Genomic DNA, 22410 nt, shown 5'->3' with positions numbered 1-22410 from the left:
TTTGAATAAATAGGGACACGTAAGTCTTGGGAAATCCTGAAAGCTCCTCTTGCAATAGTTTCAAAAAATAAAAACTTTCCAACTTAAACACAGTGGGAATCCCATCAGTAAGCTCTTGTATTCTTCAATTTGCATGGGATGAGGAGAACACATTGCATGGAAATGGACTGGTGTGTCATTGTCCACCACCCTACCTCTCTACACCTACTCCAAAAAACTTCAGACACCATAGTACAATCTTCCAAAGTTTTCTAGCTCTCAGAACTACTTTCCAGTGTCCACAACATGGGAGAGCGGTATGTTGGGGGCAAGAATATGTACTTGCCAGCCCTCAAGGAAGTATCTTCAAAAATACAAATTTAAACAACTTTTTTCATGGTCTTCTCTGCACAGAACCATGGAAGAAGGGCCATGGAAATGAAAAAGCACATAATAACTTTTGCTATCTCATAAACCCAATAGATGCATTCAGAGAGAACAGAACAGAGCTCTCTCCAGAGCTGAACAGAAGTGTTCGTAGTTTCCCCAGTGCATCCCATGATTACTGAACAATATGACTTCGCCAAACACAGACAAGAAATTTGCTTTCATTATCACTTAAAAGTGAGCCCTCAACCCCATATACAGAGATCTCACCTAAACCAGTGGTCCCCAAAAGGGATTGCCTACAACCCGTTTCACGCCAGATCCTTCTGCACTGTTTGCAGGCACAGAAACAAATGCAGCCCAACACTCTATTAGTTTGTTCAAGTCCTCCCTCTGGCTGCCTTTACAGTCCTTTCTTTCACCTTTTATGTTTCTTTCCTAGAATCATGAATGTCCAACAAAACGTTACTGAGAAAAGCCCCCTCTACTCTCTCGTGCCTCTTCCTAAGCAGTGATGGGCACCTGGTTCTGAGGCACAGATCAGCATGGTTATAGTTTCTAGACTCCATGGGAGAGCCCAACTATTTTTTATCACAATCTCCTAAGGATAGCATTTCTATCGCAACCTATAATAAATTATTAGTTTTTCTTTTTTCATATAAGCAGGCTATTTTGACCAAATCTGAGTTATTTTTCTTTTTTTCTACACGAGTACTTCTTCCTTGAGGAAGACTCAGAGGAACAATCTTTGCATTTTTAAACCCTTTTGGCTGAACACATTTCCAAAAGGTCAAGAGATAACAAGTTAGTATTTTGAAACTGATTGTCTACCCAATCTTCTTCTTTTAGTGTCAATCAGGCAGCAGAAAGCAAGCTAATACCCTCCTCATGAGCATTGATGTGGAAAAGTCCAAAATGCAGAATTCACACTCAGAAGTCTTGTGCTTACAAGAATACAGGGCAGAACTGAACATAATGCAACACTGAAGACAATATACATGTAACAACCTTGGCTGCCCCATACTGCATGATAGGTACAACATAAAATCATTTGTGGGCTACACTATGTTTGGTCAGAGAGTAAAATTAATTAACTGCTCTCAGCTTTTTCTTCAAGGACTATGTGGAAAGAATGTCATTCTTAATTTGGTCTTAAGTAAGCTTCCACTGAATTCTTCTGTATCTACACCTCGACCAAAACAAGCAGTGACATTGTAATAGCTGTCTTCATCTTAAAAAGTACTGCACTACCAGCAAGGCATTGACTGAAAACTAAAGAAGGAAGAAACAGCGAGTGTTCCAATCACTAGCCTGCATTAGTCATGTGTACTGCTATAGGTAAAGCAGAAATGGATAGGCAGTGGTACTTCCCCCTACTGATGCTGATAGAAACCATTCATCTGAAGTCACAAAGTGAAATAATTTTCCATTCATAATAATGTTCTTTTTTTCCTTTCATAGCCATGCCAAGATCCATAAATTTTTCCTTGAAGGACAAGTGGATAACCTCCCTGGAATTAAACTGCAGAAGGTATCATTTGAAGAGCCATAAAGTAACCCTAAATAATGAGAAAACAGGTTAGAGTATACACTTCTTGCTACCACCTCAAGCAGTCCATTATTGCTCCAGACACAGAGGGAGCAGATGTCTCATTGTGGTGAAAAAAGGCTATAAAACAATTAAACTATAATAGAAAATAACACTTCTGCTGGCTGAAGGCACTCCTCCCAGGGTCTGCCTCTGTTCAATACAAAGGCTCAGCTAGTCATGTTGCATAGGATAATAACCAATTCCAAAAAGGCCCAGTTTTACAAACGTCAGATTAGGAAGTTTCCTCTCCATATAATTATAGTTCTAGTTGATTGAGCTCCAAATTTAATGAAGTTTGCCTAATGAATGCAATGCTCATTCTTCTAAATAAAACAGAACATCCATCATGAGCTAATGGAAAGAATTTAGCAGTGAAATAGCTGAACTATTAAGAAAATCGTGCACAGTCTCATTAAGCAAGAGTATTATTCCAAAGGACTGCGAAATGGTAATTCAGGTTTGTAGTTAGGTAGACTTCAGTTTCCTGAGATAAGCCAAATAATTCCTTCACTTGATACCACATAAATCTACAGTTTGCAATTTCCAGCAAATCATATGACTAAGTGTAAATATCAGGGCCTCTAAAAGAAAAATGGTCTTCTTATCTAGAATTCTTTCAGTATGCCAAAGTGCTAGATGAAGAACTGGCTTATTAGTACCATTTGAAAGTTTCACAAGAGACTATCAAAGTACAAGGGAGACAGAGCATTGTCAAGTGTTCATGACAAAAGGAATATGAAGGAAATAAATAGCCCATTTTCATTATACCATAAGAAAAAGTGTAGAGATTTAGAAAGTCTGGTACCAGCTCAGGGTTGCTTAGTGTATTTATTATGTGGAAGCAGAAGAGACTGTAAGCAGTGAGGTACTAGAGAAAATATGTGGATAAGCATAGATCAATTATGAACAGAAAAGACTATAGATATGAGACACAGGCAAGTTAAATAAGGAACAAGATGACAAATTAAAACTCTGCACCAGCAAACTGAAGTCATGCACTAAGCTGAAAGGTAATCATCAAATAGGTGCTTCACAGAAATTCTGATTATTTAACATGTCACTCATACCTCCTCCTTACTTCAAAATGTATACACCACACACAAATCTCATTACTTCTGAAAAACACTTCCACAGGGGCTTTCCTTGGCCCAAGTGGAGGGCTGAGCAGGGGTACTCGGTCTGCATGGGAGAGAGTTAATTTTCTTCACAGCAGCTTGTATGGTGCTGTGGGGTTTGGATGTGTGACTAAACAAGTGTGGGAAACACACCAGAATTTTGACTATTGCTGAGCAGTGCTTGCACAGCATCAAGGCTCTTTCCCACCCCCCTGCAGTGAATAAACCAGGGGTAGGCAAAAGCTTGGAGAGAGAATTTCCTTGTTACCCTTTCTCCCTCTGCCTGTGCTCCAACACTTCTGTGCCACAAGTGTGTGTCTTACAACATGCTTGGCATCTACCCAGAGACTTGCTAGAGGAGTAACAAACCTGAAGGAAATCCGACCTAGTCAAATGGATCTCTCATTACCAAAATGTACACTCTGCTGCTACTAAGTCAAGGAAATCAGCCTAAGTGGAAAACTACTGAGGCCACTCTGCTTCCAAAGAAGTCATATAAATAGGCCTAATAGGTGCACGTGACCGTTCCTACTCTTTTACCTCAAGCAGTGACTAAGAAAGAAGCATTTTATTATTCCTCAGAAAAGATAGCAGATGACGAGTCCAAAAGCAGGATACTCATCAGTCCATTTACAATCAAGGTAAGCTTTTAATATTTCCTTAACCAGTGACAAAATTACACAGGAATCTAATAAAGACTCTTATTCTCCTTTACAAGGACAGCCTGCAGACATCAGCAGCTACATTTTGAAGAAAGCTAAGGGAATTGGCAAGATTAAGGAAGAACAAGCAGTTGGATACAGTAAAAGCATTTGGACGATTACTGAAGACAGCTGTCTCTACACCACACAAAGAGCAAGCACCTCTGTGTTAAAACCTCCAATTGAAATAAGTTATTTTATACACTGGAAAGCAGACTTATCTTCCTAAGCAATAGAAAAGCTGGATTCCATAGTTATATGCAAAGACTAGGGATCCAGATGCAAGAAAATAGCTTTCACTCTCAAAACAGCTTCCCATGGCCAATGGGATGATCACACTGATCTACAGAACCGTAAGATACAAACAGACCTCCCACACCAGAAATAGAATTGGTCTCAGCCAGCCTCATATCCAGCTCTTGTTTTTTCCAGGACCCTGGACAGACATCATTTAGCAGAAGCTGAACCTACTCCTGCATGGTGCAGAACATGCTTGACAACTGGTGTAGCTACCTGGGGGTGGAGGGAGGATAAGCTTGCAAAAGGAATGTGAGAACACCAAAGCCTCAAGGGATAATTTACCGTAATTTCTAAGATAAATTTCCACTAAAGCAGGTGACCTCAGCTTCGGACTGCTCCAGAACTACTGACAGCAACCCAACCATTGGTGTGTACACAAGCATAGAGCAGATCCTCCCTATTCCACCACAGTGATTCCAGAAACAAAAGAGGAGATGTAAAGCCTCCCCACGGACAAATATATACTCTCTCACAGGTGTAACCTAAAAGTTTAGTTATTTTTCACATAGGGAGTTGTTTTAATCCCTAGCAACTGAGTGAAAATGCTTCTTTGATAAACTCAGCCTGACATTAAATACAGAGTTATTACAATCTTAAAGAAAATAAATACTCTTGTTATTGATATTCCTGTCTGCCCAGATTCATAATGGCTGAAAAACACATACTGGGCAAGACTGCACTATGTATTAGAAATTATACCAATTTCTACTCCCAAAGATTCAAATAATTCAAGTTTTCAGACTGTAGCAACAGGATTTCTTGATGTGACAGACAATTACAGACATGGTAGGAAAATATGTAATGTGAAAATTAAAAGCAAACAATTATCAACTGTTTTCTGTATCTCTAATGAGGCTCTGGCAATAAAGCTGCCACTACTGAAGCATACCACTTACGAAATATCTTAATGACTCACAAGGAACAAGATAACGTTTAAGAAAATTAATTAAAATTTTGAACAAGAGAGTTTAATTTCACTGAGAAAACAAGTGCTTCAAAATTAGTCAATGAAACTATACATTTCATACAAAACTGCAGCATAGGATTTCAGCTCAGTCATAAAACGCAATGAATAAGCCTGTAAGTATCCATGAAGAAACCAATTGCCTTTAACATTTTAGACTAATTAAAAAGGCAGAACAAAAAACTAAGCATGTTGATTGCTCAGTCCTATTAAATTGCTGATAACAGACAAGATGAAAAGGAGGTCTTAATGTTTTGTACCAGACAATAGAGTACTTTAGCATATAAATAACATTAAATAATCAAGTGTAATGCTTTCCTTAATTTCATAACTGAGGAAGTAATGGGAGTAGAACACCGATTGTACACTAGACTTTAAACCTATTAAAAACTGGATCTGCTGGTATTTGTTAATAATCAAACTGCTGCTTAAATACCTATGTTCTTAAGACCCAAATTTTAAAACTCTAAGACTCCATACTGCAATAAACCTTCCTCGACTGCTCTTCACTTATTGCTTTATTTTGCTCCCTAACTAAATCTTACATGGCCCTTTAAATTAATTCAAAATTCATGCAAGCAAGAGTTGAATGCAGTCCCCCCAGTGCAAAGCCTGAATACCCTCAGACTATTTCAATTTTTTACATTTCTATCCAATTTTATCCATATATTTTTGTTATTTTATTTTTAAGCACAAAGACCAAACTGAATTACTGTACACAGGAAGAGGACTGTGCAGACCATAATAAAGATTAATGCTGGAACTATGATCTGAGTTAGTGGAAGGTTAAGACTTGGTGATAACTGAAAGGCCACAATATCAGGAGAGAAAGGTTAGGATGAATTTCAGAGTAGGAAAGGAATGAGGGAGAGGAGATGGCACTGAGTACAAAGGAGGCCATGGAAGTGTACCAGAAAGAAAGCGAGAATAACCTGTGAGAAATGAATGGTGATGGCAAATTTGCTGCACACACAAAGCAGTCAGTCAAAACTAACCAAAAATACAGACCTGAAGCAAGTCCATTTTAAGAAAATAGGAAGCAGAAGACTGAAAGGAAAAGTATCTGTGAACAATGGCCTGGAAGTACAAAGAACCTAAACACTGGCAGCAATCAGTTAAACACAGCAGCAAGCAAAGCAAGATTAATACTTTAGAGTAAGAGGAAAAGGTATTATCTGGACTCGGTATAGTTGTATGACCTGATGTATGAAGCAAGCTAAGTATGGATCTTCCAAGACAAGATACAATCTCTCACAGATAATTGTAAGCTAAATTACTTTGTCAGCTAGGCAGTAGAAAAGGCATATTAAAAAAAAACCCACCTAAGAGCCATCACGGCACACAAGCTTTTCTATCTTTATATTTGGGCCACTTCTGCACATTTTGGTCCAACCCACATTCTAAATTTTCTTTGGGACAGTGTAAGAGGAACAGATTTTCAGTGGGATAGCCAAAAACTTCACCAGAAGGGTGCAAAACTTGAGTGAACAGTCTCAGTGCATTAGGAACAAGCACAGTGCTCCACTCATGTGGTTGAACTGTTTCTGAATTCCAGCTGCCTGGTACATCTTCTGGCTTCTGATGACAGCAAAGTGTACCCACATCTGACTCCCTTGCTGTACACATGCCCATGGAGCAGTCCTCAGCAGATTTAGTTTTACAGCTCAGTATGCTAATTCTTACTCAGCTGTCATGCCTGTTCATATTTTAACACAGTCCAAAACAAGACTGCATAGCTTTAACTTATTTCCTTATTACACCCTCTGCTCTCAATTCCAAATGATAGGAAAAAGGTTTAAATTTGTGAACAGCATTCCCACAATCTAAATCAAAGCAAATCATCTGGTTTATAAGACAAGAACAGGAGAGAATGCTACTGGAAAGAATCAAAATTCTGAGTCTAAGCCTCAGCCCTGCACTCCAGTATGACTTAATTTTTTCATTTCCATTTCATGCAGATGTTTACCTCACTACTCTAACAAGGCAGGTTATGAAAATGAGGTGTGTTTATCTAATTCCACTTTGCATTTGTGCACCTTTTGTTTGTTTGTTTTGTGGGATTTTCTGGTTAAAGCAGAATTTTCAATCTTCTGAATAGCATTTAACATAACTGCTTCAGAAACACTTAAAAAAGCGACTCAGTACAACTGCCCTAAATGTGTTGTACGTGAACTAATACAAACTGTGTGAGAAGAATTCAGTTGGAATACTGTATTATTAAAAAGAACAGAAGACAACAGCTGTTCTTGGTGAATTTTCCTGATATGCATAGGCACACTTGTGACAGTTTGATGAAATATCAATGACATTCAAAAAACATTCTTAGCAAAGCAGTTGGTTTTATCTACAGCACCAGTACTGTAAAGCACTTAAGAGGGAACACACAGCCAGATTGTATCCTGTCTGCACAAATTTGCAAGTTTCAGAGAACAGCTATATTCTGAATAAGCATGATACGTACTGCAATGAAGCAACACAGTGTTAACAAATCACTATTTGCCCAAATGGCAGCATCCATCAGAAGACAGCTTTAAATGAGATAAACTGAGGAAAAGTCAGAAATTTTGTAGAGGGAAGTCTTACCTTAGCATCAATGTTAAGGTCTTTTGAAGAAGTGAACTTGCATATGGACAGAGAACATACACAGAAGGAATGTGAGACCACCCCTCAACAGAAGCTCTTAAGAAAACTGACCTGCCACAGGGCAAAAGAAAACTGTTCTCACACAGATGAATAATGGTTTAAAAGACAGGAAATGGGGTAGGTGTAAACAACCATCAGTGTGAGGTAAAACTACCAGTGGGATCCTACTGAGATGGCTGCTCAGGCAAAAGCTTAAATATGAAATAACTGAAAATATTTATAACATTAGATTTATAATATGTATCATTGGATACAGTGGATGACAATTTCCAAAAGGATTGCTACTGCAGAAAAGCTACCCTGTCATGTGTCTGTAGACTCAACAAGGAGCCTAGAAGACAGAAAACACAATTATTAGGAAAGGAACAGCAAACGAAACAGAAAATGGAACAAAGTTTTAGTCTTCCTCTCAAAGACCAAATAAAACCCCAAAGCCAACACCTTGAAAATATACAAAGGAAGAAGGTAACAACATATCAGGTATGAAAAAATGTAAGTACAAGAAATGAGTTAACAGGCCAAGACTCTCCACACAAAACAGGGGCACTACTGAGGGCATATGCAGACCTACAAACTCATGAATGGCAAGGAAGAAATGAATGAAGGGTTGATTTTTTTCCAGCACCAAAACTAGTCACCTAGGAGAGCAAGCAGACTTCAAAACGAAAAAGTTTTCTACACAATATCAAATCAAACTATGGAAACACTCTGGGTTATGTTGCTCTTAAGGTTGCCCAAACTACAAAGCAGTTTGGACAAAATCAAGGAAAAATAAACCAGAAGTTATTAAATAAAATTTGCTGCCTCTGACCATAGAAGCACTAACACTACACAAACTTCTATAAGGTTGTGGAGTACTCTGAGACAAGCACACTAGAAGCTTTTCCTGCTCTTACATGTCTTCCCTAGGTACCTGCTGTGAGCAATTTCTGAAGACTGAGTAACTATCATGTTTGATCTGTCATCTGACCTGAAGGAACTTTTCTCATGATATTAGAACACTGTTCTAGTTTCAAATAAAGCCAGCAACTCAGGAGTTAGGCTCTTTCTCAAAATTTTATCTTTCCAAAATTTGTGTCACTGGTCAAAAAAAAATACATATTCAATGTACATATAATATTCAACATTATCTTGCTGTAGTCACTCATTCATGAGTTTGCAGAGGACACAGATGCACAGACCTCTCCTAAGGCCATTTCCATTTATTTTAAAATTGAGTTGAACCTGAAATACAGAGATTAGGCTGAAATTTGCATTGTGAAATTACCTCCCTTTACTGGTTAGCATGAATGGATTTTCTTTCCTCTTTCATTTGCAACAGAAAAAGGCAATAATGAGTAGATTACTTGTGCACGTACAGTTAAAAGGTAAGAACTACTGCTCAGTAAGGAGTTTTTCTTTTCATCAGGATAACATATAGTCAAGAACATTTCTGTTTACATATATACCTCAATATTCCCTTTTTGTGCTCATTTATCCTCTACATGGATTCAGAGGCTGAACACATGCACACAAAAAGGATGCTGTGCAGAAACTGTGTTTCCCATCTGTCTTTTCATTAGGATTTTACAGTGAGAAGACACCAGAAGTTTTCTGTTGTATTTTCAAGAAGTCATTCCTCAGTCTTTAAAGTGCATCATCTATTTTCTTTCCAGTAAAAGTGTTTGTCCCCATACTGTTTATAAATTTTTGCAGATGTTGTAAAAAACAAGCAAACAAACCAGAAAATACAAAAGGCTTACAAAAGCAGACACTCTTGACACTCAGTTAATGTGAGCTTCAAAAGTAAATTACAACTAATCAGGTGACAGCAGGTGATAGTATTGGGCAGCCTGAGCTGCTCTGACAACTGCTACAAGGATAGATAACAAACATGCCTTATAAAATAATGATTATTTCCAAGGGTAAGTAATAATAAAAAAATCTGTTGCAGTATTTTCTTGTAGTGCTTACAAGAAATATTCCACCTCTCATTTTCAGGAACAACAAAGGGGACAAAGAAATCACACTGCTCTCCCAAGATATACTGTACTTGTAAAGGTATTGGAAAAGCAGGCTCCTGTGCCTGACTCAGCTCCTGCTTGCAACAGCCTCCCATCCTTGCAGTCTGACAGATGCCTCTTCTTTGGGAGTCTCGCTGCTCCTGCTCCCCAGCGCAGAGAGAAATGCACTTCCAGATCTCCATTGCTTAGCAACACGAGGAGCTGCTGCAGGAGCTTCCTACATTGCTGCGGCACTGGGCAGTTGGCAGCCACCTCAGCAACTTCCTCCCGTGTCACAAGGGTTCACCAGTGGCACCGGCAGCAAAAGGCTGATGCTGGCTGTGCACATGCCAGGCAACAGGACACACTCAGTGATGCAGGACAAACCAAGCAATCCATTGGTATATTAGAGAATATTCAGCACACTAGCTGCCCCACCTGAGTCCTTGAGTTATTTCCTTGGACATATCTTGCTCACCAATGATACTTAACATGCCAGACAAAAATGCCTCATAAAAGAGGGTATTTGGTCAAGCTTTAAGGAAGAGATAAGGCACTGCATTGCAGCCTTGGGGCTCTACCAGGTAACACAAATGCAACCACACTGTGACTTCATTGACAATTCTCTCTTCCCCCCTAGAAGATAAGATCCCAAGAGAGAACTGGCAGGCAGCTCAGATTAAATTGACTGTTTGTGTGGCATGTGAGACGAGAGAACAGGAGAGGCATGAAAGCTCTATCAATGCATGAGACAGTTCTAGTGTGACAAAATACAAAATAATGACTTTATTAAATCTTTGTGTATGAGAGTGGGCATGTGTGTATGCAAGCATCTACAACTTTAAAACTTTTTATCATTATTAAAATCTTTCCACACCCTTCAAAACATACCTAAACATAAAACTGTTTATGGGTATATACATTATCAGATCTTCATGTAAAGCAGCTCATCTCTAGACAGAATACATCCAAATGCAAGGTTTAGAAATGCACTGCTAGTAATATGGGAAGCCTTCAATTTTGCAAGAGTTGTATCAGCACTTTGCCATGTACTTATTACCTGACAATCCGCGCATCTTCACTTTATTTTTAGATAGTTAAAATTAGCAAAACAAACCAAAAAACAACCCCAAAACAACAAAATAAAACACACCACAAATTTCAGAACTCTTATTTCAGAAAGTATCAGACTACATGACAGCCCGTGATTTCCAGTTTTGCTGAGGACAATGTTCCAAATTGCCCAGGGATTGTCTCTTTTCTTTATATTTTTCCTTAAAGTAATCCAGGTTCTCAAATAAACATTTTTATAGAAAAACAGAGATTGAAGACTGATGCAACCCAACTAGTACTAACTACTCAATTTAACTCACAAGAAAGTATCCTTACAGCTTATGCTACAGTAATTAGTTCATATGATACTGGAGAAAAACATATCACAAACACATAATAGTTTCAAACTCTGAAGCATATCTGGACTGAATAATTTTAATTGTGTTTTCAGGATATGTTCACCTACAGGTCATCAAACAAGTGCAGGGACAAACCATCTTCAAACAGCATCTTTCAGATGGTTACTCTCATCCTCAAAAGCAAATCCAGGCAGATTTCATTACAGGAAGAGAATCTGACAATACCATCAACTACTCTGGTTCGTGCTAAATTCAGAAACCCTTCTGAAGCAAGCTCAGTGTTTGTTGTGCTTGCTCATTATCTTACGTGCATCATTTTCCATCAGCCTTTTCTCTTCACCCTTTGTGTTCTAATGAGAACTTGATCCAGATCCCACACAAGCTCCCTCTGCAACAATGCCCTGCGGCTGCCATAAATTTTTTTCACCAATTTAAGCAGTCCAACAAAAAAGGTCAGCTTTCTTTTTTTTTTTTTTTTTTAGCTTAGCTGCTACAACCTTCAGCAGAGCTGCAAATAAAAATTTAAACTGGAAAGAAAATTTACACCTTTCTGCTGCACTTTCTCCTTGACTTTTATACTTCATCTTATAGGATAGGAATAAATGCCAGCCTTTTCAAAAGCAGTTATCACCCCATTTCACCAACAGAGAAGCTATAAAAGTTTGTTTCATATATCATCTAAATGTAAATATCTTTAAAAGCTCACCCATTCCCAGTCATACTTTCCCAAAGCAGTGCCATACTACTGATGCTGTGACCCAGCTGTTTAAGAGGTACTATTCAAGACACTGCCTGACTACACGGTTTGAAACACAGTATTTTTAGCAGACTCTCCTTTACAATTTACAGTCAGACATCTCAAAAAGACTGGCAAGAGTTTCTTGCTCTAGGCCAATTAAAGCAACCCTAGCATGTTTTGTCATAAAAGTCAAACTAATAATTGAGGGGACCCATAAACATTCTTGCTGGCATGCTTCAGTGAGGCACAGAGCATCTTGCTTTAAAGTTTATAACATTTATCCTTCTTTATTTTTTTAATTACTTAAAACTAAGATTTATAAGAGCAGAGCAGGCCACCTTCTCTCCCCTTCTCTAACCCCAGACTGAACCCTGCTAGATACTGGAATGTTAGAAACCCTGGTGCTCTCCTTGGCATAGATATAGCTATACACTGCTTTAGACAAAAGTGAAGTCCAACAGGGAAGACCAATGACTTATTTGTCTTCTAAACTGAGTCATGTTTAACCTCACTTGGGAGTTATCAGCAAACCTGATTTCCCAAAGAGTCATGCAAAGGGTTGCCGTTCAACCAGCGACACCATCTCCTTGCAGGATCTCAGAGACGTGCTAGGAATTGAAATGGGAGCACAGTAGATTGCAGTAATGGCTGAAAATAGTTTGGATCAAATCATCTTTGAGATGAATAATGAAAACAGATTTTGCTGACCATCTTTTTATTAAAACTAGCATGAGGTTTCAAAAAAAATTAAGCAAACCTTCTATAAAGGCAAATACTGCTGGGAATCGTGTCACTAGGGGTAATAGACATTGGAAAAGAGCTAGGAATAACAATACAGCCTAGACAGTCCTTGGTACAAAGACCAATTTCCACACACACCCCCCATCAAGCATCCACCAAATGAACAATAGCTGATTCTATTTTAGACTTGATATATGCTGAAGATTATGTGTTTCAGAAAAGTTTTTCATATGAAACAGCCTTGAATAGAGCAATCATGACATGATTTGGCTAAAAACTAAATGGCACAAAATAGCATCTGGATTTTAAAAGGACAAACATGTAGGGCATTGGCTGCTAGAGTAAGCTGGAACAAGAGGAGCAGAAACTTTAACGTGGACAAAGCCTGCAATTTCTTTCAGAAAGCAATGCCAAATTTTAAAAAAATAAGCATTCCAAAGAATAATCATTCCAAGGAAAAAAAGCAGAAATCCTCCAGACTCTTTAGCAGACATGTTAGAAGCAAGCAGAGGAAGAATGGAAAGAAAAGACTACAGTGAAATTATAATTCATAACTGCTTCAAAATATCATGCTAGTCGCACTAAAAACAAACATTATAAAAATATTTTCCTGCCATATGAAGAAAAAAACTTCATAGGGTCTGGGTTACAAACCAAGGCTAATCTAAAATTATACATGACAAATTAAGCAACAGAATTGCCAAGTAATTTCAACAGGAAAGGCTACATGATCACACAGGTGAATAGTAAAGATTTTTTACTGTCAAATCAACATCAGCCGGAAAAAATATAAAGGGAAGCCATCAATTAGTCATAACATAAAACTAAATCACAGTAAGCTTCAGAAGAGTTTTTCCTAGTGAAAATTAAAGGCAGTACCTGTGTACACAACAACAAATAAAGTATCTAAGAATACTACACAATGCTGTCCTGGTATCTAAGGAATGTCCTGTCACAAAAGAAGCCTTTTGCTCCAGTCTTCCCTTCAGCTCACACTCTCTCCTTGCACTGTGCTAAGTACCATTGGTGAGGCACTGGCACAGGTTGCCCAGAGAAGCTGTGGATGCCCCATCCCTGGCAGTGTTCAACACGAGGCTGGATGAGGCTCTGAGCAGCCTGGTCTAGTTGAATTTGTCCCAGCCCATGGCAGGGAGGCTGGACTAGTTCATCTTTAAAAAGTTCCCTCCAACTCAAACTGTTCCATGATTCTCATAGAATTAAACACAAAGATCTAGACAAGATGAGCTGGGTTAAAAAAAAAAAAAAAAACAAAAAAAACACAACAAACACATTTATATTCATTGCATCTCAAAATATACCCAAAAAACAACCATCATTGCATTAGGACTTTCATTTTTACATACACACAAAGCATCAGTGGACATAGACACAGCCTAGCCTTTGCAAAAGTAAGAATGTACTGCTCCCAAAAAGATAGATTAACAAAGTAATTCGATGAAATACCACTGAAATAATAAATTTCTGTCACTCACACTTCAAAAGATTTTTATTAAAAGAGAGTTTGCTAGAAAGTTTGGGTAGACTTTCAGAGAAGACCCATGGACAGAAATATTAAAAAAAAAAAAAAAAGAAAATCACAAACAAACCAGAAAATATAGCCTACCAAATATGTTGGTGGAATGTCCTTTCCGGGCAATTGGTTTGAGCTCATTATGTCCCCATCCATATTGCCTATAATTGTCCCAGGCATGCTTCATCATCTAAGAAACAGGAAAAAAATAGGATTTGATTACATCATAAAACTACTCTGTATGAATACAATATTTTATTCCTTATTTCAGACTTCATCTTTCACAGGCATTCCAGCATATTGACTAATTACTTTGTCACTGCTTCAGTCTTTTACAGAAATCAGATTTTACAGCATAAATAAATGTGGAAAAAATTTCAAGTCTATTTGACTTGAGCTATGGAGCCTAATGCTCTGCATTAGGTCGTTTTCCTGTTCTTTCTTTTCCTTTAATAGATGCACAGACATTTAAGAATGTAAGCATAAGGTATACATTTAAGTGTAAGGAATTGCTGTAAAACACTGGCTAATGTCTTAAGATGCTAACTGAAAGAAAAACATATCTACCAATACTTGAAGCATAAAAAGGATTTATTTACACTGGTACATCCAAGTAGGACAAAAAATTTTGCAAAAGGCGTAATAAATTTCTCATTAGCAACACCTACTTGACAAAGATGTACTGTCATATAGCCTCTACCAAAAGAAATGCCAAAAGCTTTTTTAGAAAGCATAGTGAACAAAGCAGTGTAATGTCATTAATATTTACTACACAGAACATTTAGCTTTTTAATAGATATTTCCACCACCTAGTAAGAAAATTACGTCTCAAAACCCAAAAGGTCTTGCTGACTAGTTGTGCACCTCAGCCACTGAGAAAGCTTTTATGGACTTGCTAAAACTCTTCAAAATCCTTCCTTGTTGGAAATTCAGCAGCTGCCAAATTGCAAAGTGAATGCAGTTTTAAAGAAATAAATATTATTAGTACCTAGACAGATGTGCAAGTAATAGGAAGAAATTGGATATCAAAAGACACTTGACTGCCCCAGACACAAGAACAGTAAGGAAAAACCTTTAGAACAGCCATGTGTCTGTATCCACAACATTATACATATTTTATTTTTATATCTCATTTAAAAAACGGTATTAAAATAGCGTTAATATAAACAAAATCCCCAAGAAAATGTATAGGACTTTAAAATCATGATTTCCACAAGTTTAGAAATGTGTTCTAAGAGGAGAAACTATGTGAATGTAACTAACAGAACAATACTAACCCTTTAAGGAACTGAGGCAAGGCAATCAGTTTTCTCTATGATTTTTATGACTGTAATTTCCTTATTTTAATCAGAGAGTCACCATACTCACAGAAAATGTGAGGGAACAAGCAGATGCTGGCTAAAAAATGAGGTGCAGCCAGCTGCCTTACCAGCACTACCTCACATCTCTCCTCTTACCACCTCTCAGGTCCCTCCCTCCTACCAAATTCAAGATTTAGTGGAAGTCAGCACCCGAGAATCCCAAATCTTTCAAACTGCAGCTAAACTGCCTGCTGAGACATGGAAAACAAAGTTTCTGTTCTCCCTACAACCATCAAGAGATCCCTGTCCAAACTACAAAGCTGTAATTCCTTTAAATGTAAACTCCCTCCAAATTTCCCACAGCTCAGTTAACTCATGCCTAGACAATAAATCTGAACCCCACACTGGCCCAAGAAGCTGGGGAGCACTTCTGTGTTAAACTGGCATCAACCTAAGCACAGCTGTCCCTCTCAAGATGCCACAGTCCCACTCCTACTGCTTGTCATTCAAAGTCAGCTCACATATTGCTTCTAGTATTTGCACTGATTTTGACACCTGATTAGGTCATAATACTCTAGAATTTCTTTTAGTGTCATGAACAAGCAGTGTAAGAAAAAGTGGATGCAAATATATTAAGGAGAGAAAAGCCACTTCCCTAGCATTCACAAACTCCTTAGTGTTTACATGGCACTTATCAAACTGGCCAATTCATAGCTATTGGAACATCAAGATGACTCGGGTAAAGGGATCCTCTCTGGACAGGTAAGAAAACTGCAGCATGACAAACCTAATAAAAACCTGCTCACAGGCAGTAAGCACAGAAGTTCCTCTGAGAGCTCTCACTAATGTTATCCAGAACAAACCCACAGATTTCTATACAAAATTGTTTGTTATGTTAATATCATAAAATCGAGAATCACAGTATCATTCAGATGGGAAGGAACCTCAGGATGCCTCTCCTGGTCAAACCATGATCACTTACGGGATCAGACTGGGCTACTTAAGGCTTTATCCAGTCAGGGATAGGGGACAGTCAAGGCTTCTGTGAAGGGTGCTGCTCTAACCTGCAGCTTGCCAGCCCTAAAAACTCTACTTGGGAAGACAGACTTAAAGGTTTAGAAAGTACTAGAGGATGAAACTAAAGACTGACCAGTCCACTTTGTTTGAAAACAGATAGATGACTAAACAGCAACATGACCATGACGTGGCAGATCCAACCAACTGGCTTGCACACAAGGGAGACAGGGCTTCTGAGATCTTTGGATGCCCCAAATAAATATTCATGAAGGAGAATCAAGTAACCATTGCCATTTTAGATTTGTAAAAATCTGATGGTATAGGCAAATACCAGAACAGATCAAAACTAGCTAAGTCCAGGAGAAGAACAACTAGTTTCCTCACAGCAAAATGTTACTTGTGGAATACTTAACTATTATAACTTGCTGTGCTTCCAGGGGGAAGGTACGTATTTTATTACAGAATATTTAGTTCTGAAGAAACCCTGAAAAGTATGCAAATTACAAAGGGCTAAAACAGAATACATACAACACAAGATGTTTCTATATATATAATTTATCCTAAGATAAAATTTTATTAAGACAGAAACTGCAAAGGAGTACGTTTCACTAGACGCAAGAACTAACACAGAATTAACATAAGAATACACTACTGAGACCTGAAAGTCTCTTGAACACAAGAGACTACGACATAGCTGACTGCATCAACTGAGACTGAGATACGAAATCGTATTTTGAGGAGACTGAGCTACTTTGATAACCACAAACATCTGTCCTGCCCCTCTGCCTCCCCCAAACACTAAGAATGTGGTGTTTTAAGTCCTCGAGAATCCCTTGACTTTATTACACTAAGTAGCCAACTGATTTTTTCCAGATGAACGCTGACCATTACTCGGCACACAACTCACTGCTTTCCTCCACCACAAAGCAAGGAGACTTCATGATATGATGTTAGCAGAGAACTGCACATTACATGCAAGTGAGAAGCCCCACAGCTCTTGTATACAGTATTAAGTTTTGTAAGGATGATATGCCAAGAGATCTTGTAACAACATGGAGATTGCTGTTACTGCCAGAACAGGTAGCATATTATACTATAGACAGAACATCTATATTATCAGGAGCAGCTGTGCACACAAAAGCTTTGGAGAGACACGAGAAGACAGACGTCTCTGACAGCTACAAGTTTTACCTTAGGATGGCATTTTGGCTCAGGAAGTACAAGCAACATGAACTCCTGATTGGAAAATAAACTTAATTCTATAGGTACACTAGGTTTACATACTGAAAGTTGGAAATGCTGAAGAATAGCTGCAGGGATAGGTAGGCTTTTCTTAAAACAAAACTTTATCTTTAAGAGGAGAGGAAAGTCTCAGACACTGACTAGGATATCAGCACTATGGACAGTAGAAAGAATGTAAAACTATTTGCAAAAAAATGTACCCAACCCCTAAAGAACTCAGAAATGCACCTCAAGCTGAGTAGAATGAAAACAACAAGCATGGATCAATAATGGTGAAAAACACAAGACACACATTTCCATAGTTGAAATTTCCATACCTGATAGCAGTTTGTCACAGGAAATGCTTGGAGCTCGATAGCATATCATATATAGAATCTTGCAATCTGTCTCCCAGAGAACGAGCAGTTTTGGCAATGGACTCTTTACTGACACCATTAATGACAGATTTTGCTTTTGAAAGCAAAATCATTCATAGGGTATCAGTCTGCTGCATACTAATTTTGAAAATGTTTATTATGGAATGCAATGCAAATAACCAGCAAGATGCTGCTGCACACACAACTTGGTAATTCTACAAAAAGACTGATTTGGACTGCTGCAAGACAGACAGAAAGGCAAAAAGCAGGGCATGCCAAATGAAACTGTTTTTGTAGGTATACCATTATCCAGTTGGTTTTACTGACTTTAGAACGTGTTCATGGGATCTAATCCTCTACAGTCTCTGGGAAATCAGATTTTTATAAAGACAGAGTGGCAATGATGTCTTTTGACAAACAATAAAAGGAGGTTACAATGACTGAAAAGAGACTTGCAAGGATGTTCTACCACTACAGCAGCATGTCAGAAACAGTAATTCAAACCAAGGACTGGTTAAAAAAACCCTTTCCAGTCTTAAAAAAAAGACAAGCAACTAGCAAACGGAAAGTAGGAGACCTGAGAAAACAAAAGAACCAATTTACTGGCAAATTGCAGTATTTACTGGTTCCTGCCATTCCATCAGGAACTTGCATAACAGACAGCAAACAGGTTTTGCTTTCAAAGCAATGTATTCTGCTTAAGGGTACAATTTTGAGACATTTATATAAACCACCTTCAAACGCTGCTTTAAAATTAACCAAGGACTTCCTAGACAAAATTACTGCTCAATTGGCAGATTAAAAACTAACGACCATTTTTCTACTGTTTGCAAAGAATACTTTTTGGACATTAATTTTAGAAATTATCTTTTCCTTGTATACTCAGATTTTTGATGAAACTTAGAAAACTCATACTTTTTTTTATTTTTTTCTGTCTCAAGAGAAATTATTTCAGGCATCAGTTCATGCCTCTGTCGTGCATTTTTGAACGCTGTCACCAAAAGAGTCTGTTTGGAATATGTTCCTAACACACACAGAATATTGGGTTTTCTTTTAGTGTCAAATCTGGTAACAAATCCATTACTAAAACAAAACCAAATGGATGCAAATCAAACGGATGCAAAGTGGAAAACTTTTTGTTGTCACTAAATACTTGAAGTCTTAGATGCCTGATGAAATTACATAGGAAAATCCTTCAGATTGGTGAGAACTGAAACAGTTGATGTAAAGAGGCTAAATTTGGAGAGCTTGCAGCAGAGTTTTGACTGCTCAAAAATGTTCAAGAAAGCCAAATATTTTTAATCCAAGATGAAGAACAGGTTTTTTTCACCTTGTGCATCCTCATGGTTTCAAGAGAATATGGTGTTAACGGGACTGAATGGTGCTCTCTGGTGGTGTGTTGTTTAGAAAAGTAGAGCCCCTCGGATGATCTTTGCAAACAACCACAACTGCACATCAGCCAACAGAAAGAAGTTCCTACAGTTCCTTTCTTCCAGTCCTGTCCTTTCAGGCATCAGTCTAAGCATCTTCATCAGCTTATCCCTGCATCTCTGTCAGTTTTACCCTATCCTTTTTGAAACTGAAAGGCAAGAACTACATGAAGCTTGCAAGACGCAGAGGCACCTGAACTTCACAGGCTACCTGTTCTCTTCTCTGAAATACTGAATATCTGCTCACTGTCTGCTGTTGAGCACTACAGTGACATTTCCAAGAACTATAAAAAAGATAATTTCTCATTCTCAAGTGTCCTAAGTCACCTCACAGCTTTCCATACTTAGCATGAATTTGGAATCTCTCCATCTCCAGCCCCAATATGCATCATTTTACATTTAGCTGAGAAATAAAAATGGAGATAATCACTCAGCCACATAAGGTTTTTCTGCAATTCTTCATGTTGGCAGTAAAGTTGTCATACCACTACTCATCCATTTTCAAACTCTAAATAATTCATTTGTATAATTTAGAGCATGGATCCCCAGCACATGTCCTCTGTGGCCTCCAGCACTGTTTATCTGTATTCTCAATTTCTTGCCTTCTAACCAATTTCTCCAGACAAACATAGAAACTATCCTCCATGCCATGGCTGCTTAGTTCAACACCTACTAGCAGTGAACATTGCCAAATACTTTTTGAAAAATTATGTACCCAACCATCTCTTGTTCACATGTTTTTTGACTCTTTGGGTGATTGTCTAGAGCTTTGTTCACCATGGTATCAATAAAAATAGAGCAGGACATCTTACGTATCTGTATGCTCAGTGATTCTATTCCCTGTTGTGGTTTCTGTTAATCTGCAGTTCATTCAGCAGGCACAGGATTCTGCAGTGCTTTGGTTTCCCCTTGAAGCCCTTTCAAAAACTGACGCCTTGATAGCCACTAGTCCTCTGGTAACAAAGCAGAAAATAAGAATAGACGCCAGCAATGCAAACCAGGAATCCAGATCTCAGAGCAAACTAACTAGAGTGAACTGTAGGGAGTTTCAGGTAGTTCAGTATTGTATGCAGGTGGTCTCTGTCTTAATGGAATGCACCGTGAGAGGTTACTGATTCAACTACCAGCAGCTCACATGGTGTATCAATGACATCATTAATATCAATACTTGAGAGCTAACACCATCAGGAGAACTGCATGTTAAGAACATACTGGCATATATTCTATGGAGTTGCTCCAGCAAACACACAGGGGACTACAGGAGAAATTATATAAAGATGACTAACAAGAACATAACAGGATGCTCTGGCTTTCCAATCAAAGTCTCCATAGCTGAAAACACACCTATTGTCACTTGTATAATAGATCATACATAATTTAAAATAGAGATCTCTTCAATCTAGCCATAATTCATGATTTTTGCTACCAGCATTTCTGTTTTATAGGAATGAATGGCATATAAAATACAAAATTTAGAAAAAAAAGAAAAAGTGGTAAGGTCAATTAAATTTTATGGAGCCTTTTGATTTACCCAGTTTTGTAGACAAGAAATTTACCTGGAGTTTTGCTCATTTTTGTTTGGCTGATAATATCAGGAAATTGAAATATATCCTTATTTCTTTGATTTCAATTTGCATTTATGAGTTTTAAATACTGCAAATGTGCTAATTCAATGTTGAAAGACAGGTTCTTCTCATAATGGTCTGGAAAAAAGACATCTTTAATAATGAACACCTTCCTGAATTTTTAACATGCTTCCAACACTGCATGAGTGCTGGAGAATTCTATAATTTCTACAACTTGACTAAATTGATTCATTTTTAAAATACCCTCAAACAAAAACTTGCATTCTTCATGAGTAGCACATTTTAAGTTACAAATCAAATCCGCATATCCAGGATGTGCAGCTGAAATATTGCACATGAAGCACCACACCAGGAGCTTTATTTCCATTCTGCAATTCCAGCAAAATAAATGCACCAAGCTGCAAAGCTTCTCACAGACATAAATGATTGATTTACAAATGGAAAATGAGTTCTTTATACAACCATTCCAACAAGCTGGTGCACAACTTTTTCAGGGCCACTCCTAACATGCCTGCATTGGCCAAAGGGCTAATTGCACAATATCCATTTTAATATATAAATGGAAAATTAGTTTACCAACAGGCTCGATCAAAAAGATTTTATCCATAATTTACAGATTTCACTAATTCAGTAAAATTAAGATAAGTTTTAGAAGAGTGTAGCGAAACTAACTGAAAGCCAATTTACCTGTTCTCAACTTGTCAAATTACATCAGAGAACCCAGAACACAGAGAATCCAAACAGTGTGCAAACAAAACCAGCTAATAAATAACCTGTGTGTATACACATGTAGAGATACAAAGAGATTTTTATATGCACACACTTACATATAAAATGTGTGTGTATAGATTTTATACAAACATTCACGCTGCAGGGAGTGTTATCTTAAATACTGAAAAAGCTGGGTCATAACACATCCTTCAGTTTCAGGATGTAACTGAAGGAATATAAGTCAGGAGCAGTGAGCTACAAAATACAATGCAAAACCTTTGATAAACATGGATTATTAAAAACTGATCTCACAACCAACTAGAAGTCCAAGCAAGTTTGACCAAGAAAACAAAGACTGTAAACTGTCAGCAATAATGTGATTATTCTAAATAGGTTTCAGATATTGAAAAAAGGTCTCCCAGTCACAGAAGGCAGCCTGTTTGGCTAGATCAGAAACACTACAATTAGAAACAATAAATGAGATAAGCATTGAAAGTTGTATGAGTAGTAACTATGAAAAGAGGACTTAGGCAGCATGGAAAGATCTCTGGACGATTAAGTAATTCTTTCTTCTACACAGCTCTTTTCTCAATTAGCACACAAAATAGAACTCAGGTAAAAGGACACCTACTTACTATTTTTAGCCCAATTTCTTAACAGAATGAGGCTTATGCAATCTTGC

General features: G+C 37.8%; 1 protein-coding gene across 1 annotated transcript in view; it reads right to left on the bottom strand.

The window, feature by feature from the left end:
• MAN1A2 (mannosidase alpha class 1A member 2) overlaps nt 1-22410 on the bottom strand; it is a 136145-nt gene that overhangs the window by 76297 nt on the left and 37438 nt on the right. The window contains exon 3 of the mRNA XM_069019054.1: nt 14179-14275. Within this exon, the coding sequence (XP_068875155.1) occupies nt 14179-14275 (97 nt within the window). The remainder of the gene's footprint in view (nt 1-14178; nt 14276-22410) is intronic.

Source organism: Aphelocoma coerulescens, chromosome 1, assembly GCF_041296385.1.
Source record: "Aphelocoma coerulescens isolate FSJ_1873_10779 chromosome 1, UR_Acoe_1.0, whole genome shotgun sequence".
In the NCBI taxonomy this organism is placed as follows: Eukaryota; Metazoa; Chordata; class Aves; order Passeriformes; family Corvidae; genus Aphelocoma; species Aphelocoma coerulescens.
The sequence above is the reverse complement of the archived record's forward strand: the minus strand, read 5'-3'. Positions and strand labels throughout refer to the sequence as shown.